The 6,889-nt window shown below is 28.4% G+C and overlaps 1 protein-coding gene across 1 annotated transcript in view; it reads right to left on the minus strand.

The window, feature by feature from the left end:
• LOC145186283 (E3 ubiquitin-protein ligase parkin-like) overlaps positions 1–1,505 on the minus strand; it is a 5,385-nt gene extending 3,880 nt beyond the window's left edge. The window contains exons 1-3 of the mRNA XM_090076108.1: positions 1,182–1,505; positions 795–924; positions 92–210 (exon numbers count right to left, since the gene is read on the minus strand). Coding sequence (XP_089932234.1) covers positions 92–210; positions 795–924; positions 1,182–1,364 — 432 coding nt within the window. The 5' untranslated portion in view covers positions 1,365–1,505. The remainder of the gene's footprint in view (positions 1–91; positions 211–794; positions 925–1,181) is intronic.
• Between the last annotated feature and the right edge of the window lie 5,384 nt (positions 1,506–6,889).

A 6,889-nucleotide genomic window follows, 5' to 3' on the forward strand; every position in this document is an offset into this window, starting at 1 on the left:
AATCAATCTATCTAAAAATTCTTTGATTAAAGAATTTAGTTAATAAAGAGATTGGTTTAACATAAAAAGTAATCAATAAAATACAATTCACCTTGGAGATTTCAAAAGCCTCGTCTTTACATTTTTTGCAACGAACACGCAACTTTCCTATTTGAACTGAATCACATCCATTTTTGCAAAACACATAAAATCTTGATCTTTTTGCAGTTTCTTAATTGAAAAACTTAATGTTAAACTTCATAATTATGGATTTGAAAGATTCTAAATAAGTTAATATATATTTACACATTAAAATATTTATAATCATTTATAAACATTTTTGATTGTAAAGTTACTCTTTTTTTAATAAAACTTTAATTTTCTTATTCATTTTACATTATTTTATATTATACATACTAGATTTTATATCTTATATATTTCATACATATTCTTATATGTTTATGTATTTAAATACTTATATTGAGTATTTAAATATTTTTATAACTCTGTTTTCACAAAGTTAATTTTCACAGCTTTTTTTCTAAGTTTTATTTTTTACAAAAGACCTTCGCTTAGAAATCTGCATATTTTCTTTATCTCTTCTCTTAATAAATACTTTACATAGTATTTTTTTAATTTTTTGCTGTATTTTCTACCTTTTATTTTTTATATATAGTATATATTAAATAAATAAAAGATAGAATAAGAAAACATATACAGCTTAGTTAGGTGTGAAATAAATAAGAATAGCAAATAGACCTTAGCTCTATCCTCGAAATAATAATATTCTGAGTTAAAAGTACTAATCAGCTTACCCTCGTGGTTTGTTGCAATTCCATGATGTGTTGGCCCAATAAAATTGGTTGGAATCACAGAAGTAAAAATACTATTTTTTGGTTTAACAACAACAGCATGAATAGTTGTTCCACCAGCAAAGTGACAATTCTAAATAAAAATCTAATTATTTTAAAATGAAAACACTTTTGAATGTTTCTTTTTTTTAAACCAATGTTAGGTACTAGTTATCTTTAATAATTATATATAACTTTTAAACAAATATGAACTTGTGGAATAAAAAAAAGACGCAAAAGATGTAATCAAATAAGAACAAATTAAAATGTAAAATCACAAACTTAAATGATTGCACTTTACAGTTTACTCAGAATATTCTTGATATATTACTATTTTACAAATTTACAAACCTTTAACAAAACAGAGTTTGCCAATTCAGATCCTGCAAATATGACTCGAAGCTCATCTGATGGTGTATTTGAATGAAGGTAAAGATGTTGCTTTAACTGCAATATTGACCAATTTTCCTGTGCACTAATTTGAACAGTTTTGTTATCGATTTGTACAAACAACTGGATGGTGCTAGCAGTCATTTTTTTAAATAGTTAATACATGATACTATTATTATTATTATATATTATTATCATTACGTGGCACTAAGAGCCAGAGGGGCTTCAGCCTGTTGGAAGTAATTCTGAGAAAACACACAACACAGCTTTTTCTGATAAAACAGTGAAAAAGGTTTTGAACTGAAACTATTAATCAGATGTCAAAAAATATTTTAATACAAGAAAATACCACTAGCCTATATGTAGTACACTTTTAGAGTCCTAGAGGGGTGCATAAAATGTCATCGGGAAAATTAGATTGTTCTCTGGCTCTCAACCCCTCTTTACATTATATAATAATTATGCTATAATCAGTTAAAATCTGCAACCAGATTTTTTCTAAAAGCTACATAATTTTTGATTTTTTGATTTCTGCAAATTTGGACTGTTTAACAATCTTTATCAATGAAGTTTAAGATTATCAATGCTCTCTAGGAGACTTGAATATTAAGCAAATTTTTTTTTTCACATAATACATTAAAAAAAAAAAAACAGAAAAAAAAAAAGAAAAATTTACTCACACACAAATACATAAATTTAAAAAGCTTTTAAAAATAAAATCAAAATATTTATGCTTTAATTATTATTGCTTTTTAAGCTGAATAAACATGTTAAAAATTCTTATAGATCAATTTATTGTACATTTATAATTTTATTGATTGACTTCTGGTATACTTATAACATTAATTTTGAATTTTAAATTTAAATCTGGTCTTTAAAAAAGGAACGAGTAAAGCGTTGGTTCATACGTTTAGGAGTTCTTTCTCTTTAAAACGAAGTCCAATTAAGTAAAAACTAAGTCTTAAATACATTTTAATAATGATAGCTGAATATCAATGATAGCTCTATATCAATAATAATAGCTCAGTATCAATATTTGTCTCTATTTTCCTAAGAATATTACAAAATACAGGTCCTTACAAATAATGATTTACTAGTATTACGATCTAGTGGAAAAGATCAACTAGTTTCAATGAGTTTTATATAATGGGTCTTCTGGGGTGGTTTTGCTGTTGTATCTTTTCTCTATTTGTTACCGTGGATCTTTCCTATAGAATTGATCAGAATAAAACTGACTTCATCAATCGTCTTCTCATTACCCTGCCCGTAAACTTTGAAAAAAAAACCTAACGCAGGAAAATGCCGTTTGGTAGAAGTTTTCAATACTTGATAAAAAATCAATCCCAGTGAGGGTGCTCAGAAAGTAAACTCAATTCATATTATGTGATGAGCTAGTTGCAAGTGATATTTCACATACATTCACCGCTTCGAAGAAAATACACACTCCACCGAGTAGGGCTTAGAACATATGCACCATACATACATACATGCAAATGAAACCAACATAAATTAACGCAAGCCGGCATCAGTACTAATAATATGAACAAAAAAAACAACGAAAAACGTTATAAATATAATGGAATATAACCCAATATAGGTCAAGTCTTCCTTAAAGTTCACGTGGTCTCACAAGAAGCAATAAGGAAGGTGTGTTCATCCTCATAAGAAGTAACAAATACACAACTACATGATTTAACAGAGTTGTTAATTCTTATATAGATTGTGGTCTTTTGAATGTCTTGAACGTTAGATAGGAAGTCAGAGAAATCATTTTGGTAAAGAAAATGTGAGACGAGCTTAGCACCGTCGACATCTTTTATTTAGTTTGCACTATTAGATTGTAAGAGCGTTACAACCTTTATAAAGATTATAATTGTCTTTATAAGCGTGTAAGAAGTTTTACAAGCCTTGAAGACAATTTTATAGTTTTAATTGCTTTGTAGATGATGGTTTTAGCCATCTTAATTGAGTTTAAGTACATGATAATTACCGTTAAAAAAATAAACACCTACTGTAAGATAAAAAAATATGATTCCATCTAGGTTAGAATTATTTTGTCTCCAAGTTTAAACGTTAGTAGAAAGTTTTTGACTTTTTTCTAAATGTAAAAATAACTTAAAATTTTAGCTTTATTTTTTAAAGACATAATAATGAAAGAAATAATGCTTTTAATAATTTATATTTAAACAAGTTACTAAGAAAAAAATTTAAAAAATAAAATGTATTTTAAAAGTACTTACTAAAGTTAATAACTCATTTTTTTTCCAACTTCTAAAATGGGAGATAGAACAAAATATTTCTAACCTCGCGATTCATTGATGTTTATTGTCTTCCTTTAAAATATTCAATAAATATTCCAAAAACGTTTATTCAAATATATTCTTTAACAAATTACAAACAATAGTAATGCAAACATCGAATTCCATTCAAAAATCTTCTTCTTAACATCTTTCAATCTCTTGCTCAAAATGTTTAATGCATGTTGGAGTTGTTCCAAACAATAAAACTCACACCGGTGAATTGCAAATCCAATTAAAACTGATCTTCCCTTTTTTGCAATATTCATTTAAAGCTATGGTTGCATGCGACCTGAAAATGGCACACATTCTTTTTGGAATCATACAATATACAAGAAAGCAACCTTAAAAATCCCCCTCAAGATTGCTTTCTTGTAGAGTCAAAGCGTAAAGTCAAAGGGTGCAAATTCTTGGAACTTGAGAATATCAGGCTTGATTAGAAAAATTTATTTGATTCTGACACAAGCACAAACGCAAGCACTTGAGTATTTTCATACTGTTCAATGAAAAAAAAAATTATTTATTGTGAAATACAAAATTTTAGATGCAAACTGTTACTAAAATTTGTTGCTTAACAAAACTATGAAAACGCATTAGCATTTTTGGACTGAGAGGAGTGTACATTTACTTTTCATAGGTGGTTTTCTCTGGTCAGCTTGGCTAAGTTTTTTGCCAGTTTTGACAACAACGTACTGTTGTACTTTTATAAACGATTCGTACTAATAGAAATATAGACTGTATCGCTTAAATGTAAAACGATACGAAAAAGATTGCGAGAAAATATCGATATGCCGAGAATGCAAGACGTAGACCAAGTCCTTACAAGGACAGGAGACTGTTTAAACAAAATGGTTCATCAATAGACCGCGTGAAAATAGTTAAATTTATTATAAGGATACTGTAAGGGCAGGGCCACCTCTCGATATAAGTAAAAACAAGTAGGCTTTTACTTACGCACTGAAAAATTAATTTGGGTAGGTACTTTCAGTCGGTTAGAAAACGAATCAATTTTTTTAAAGAAAAACTCGACAAAAATTTTCTTAATAAAATTTTTACTGCCAGCATTAGGTAACACACTGTTTTTAAAGATTCTAATAACTTTTCATATCAAAATTATATATTTCGTTTGAAACGATATACATCTGATCGCACGACGTAAAAAACGTGACACAAAGCACTGATATACTCCACCGACAAGCACAAAAAGAAACAGTTCACAACACACACATTTAACGCAATTGTCATTATTGGAGTCGAGGGGAAAAAGTAAATATAATTCTAATGCAGCTATTTAATAGATTAACATGGAATCTTTCCATATTTAGCGTGTACTTTTGCAAGATCTACACCTTTATGACCACGAACATGTTTATAGCGACATTGGTTTTCAAAGACACATCCAGTAGTACGCCAGAAGTAGCATTCATTACCATTGACAGGTCCGCTAAGTTTACTAGAGTCGTTGCTAGATTCACTTACAGATGACCTTAAAAAAGAGAAATATAGTTTTTATGTATACAGGTAATATACGTATCTTTATTTTTAAAATAAACTTGCGTAGGAATATTTATATTAAGGAATTTTCGATCATTCAATATTTATATTAAGTAAATTTCGTCTTTTTTGATAAGATTTAAGTGATTTATTAGGTAAAAATCGTTTTTTACTATATTTTGTATTTCGCTTTTTTTTTGTTTTTTTTTTCCCCCAAAATATTGTATTTTTGTAAAATTTAAAAAGTGAAACAAACTGTAGCACACAACTGTGCATTTATCGAATGTAAGATTTTTTGATTATAAGTAAATATTTTCAAATATTTAAAAACATTTTATGAACTTTTCTTCAGTCCTAAAATAATTTAAAAATGGCGGAGATGCTGGAAGAAAATAATTTGAAAATGACGGAGATGCTGGAAGAAAATATTTAAATTTAAAAACAAACCAACAACAGTGAAAACTTGAAGAAAGTTGAGAATTCCCTTGTTGAAATGTTTAGTGCATAATACAAAGTGTTCAACTGAATATAAAAACGAAAGTGATCGAAACTCTGTCGAAACAGAAGAATAGAAATAATATTTTTCAAAGAGTTGCCGCAGTATTAATTTGATTAGCTGAAGATAGCGCCGTACTAGGAATTTTTTTTGGGTTTTTTATAGAACTGCTTACTAAAAGTTCGATCGAGTCATATAAGAAAAATATGAGTAGTATTCAGGAAAAAACGCTGCAGATCCAATATTCATTACATAGAATCCAATATGAATTAATTACCGCTATGGAACAGTAAGTTTAGAAAAGCAAAAATACATTCAGTAGAAAATGTAGAGCGATGTACAATTTTACTTGTGTGTCAGATGTATAACCATTAGTATAGCCACCATAAAAAAACATTCCACGTTTTAGTGAAAAATATTTTTACAAAGCGAAAAAATGCTTTGAGATTTTCACTGATGCCACATGCAATGTGTGTATTTTAGATTATGGCTGACACCACGGGCAATGGTTTATCTGATTATTTTAAAAGTTTATTGAAAAGGGAAGGGTTAGATCGGATTGTCTATGAAGATGTGATACCTATATCGTGATAAGAGATTTAAGAACAATTTACACACCAATTGAGAGCCACATTCGGCTTTAGGAGATACGGCAAAATCCTCTAAATAAAAACCACGCTTTTGGTGTAATTCAAAGAATATATAAAATATTTACTGATTCAACTAAACGGTGCGATGTCTTAAATAAGTAACGCAACTTACACCAAAATCGTTATCAGAGACCGAATGAGATTGCCGATTTCATTCGGTTGAAAGAAAAAGGTCGGGTAAATAGAAAAATAATTCAAATCGCTTCGCTTTTGAAAAACTGTGTTCCTTCAAATTTTATTCATGTTTAACAACTTGATAAAACACAATGAAAATGTAATATAAAAATAATATAAGTGACAAGTAAATAAGCTTAGTAAGATTAAATAATCTGTGACGATGCACAGTGAAGCGAAATGGTCAAAAAGCGGCCAAAACTCAAAATTTTGTAAAGTAATAAACGTTTTTATTAAATTTTTGTTCCAATTCTCTGACTAGGTTAGTAGACATGAGTGAACCAAAAAATATATTTTTCTTATCATTTGATATTTTTTCTAATAAGCTGTAAAAAAAAAAATAATGAAAATGGTGTATTAAAAAAATTCCACTTATGGCCACTTTTTGAGCTTTTCGCTTCATAGTGCGATGAATTAAGATATTGTGTGATGAATTCAGATACTGTTATACTAATAATGAGCAAAAATTTTCTGAAACAGTAAAGAGATTTAAGTCATCCATCAAAACTGCGAAAGAATCGATAGATGGGTTAAATATAAAACAGACAGTGACATTGA

The sequence above is a fragment of the Hydra viridissima genome, unplaced genomic scaffold, assembly GCF_058129835.1.
Source record: "Hydra viridissima isolate aposymbiotic clone 2 unplaced genomic scaffold, HvirCarnegie_v1 scaffold_128, whole genome shotgun sequence".
Classification (NCBI taxonomy): domain Eukaryota; kingdom Metazoa; phylum Cnidaria; class Hydrozoa; order Anthoathecata; family Hydridae; genus Hydra; species Hydra viridissima.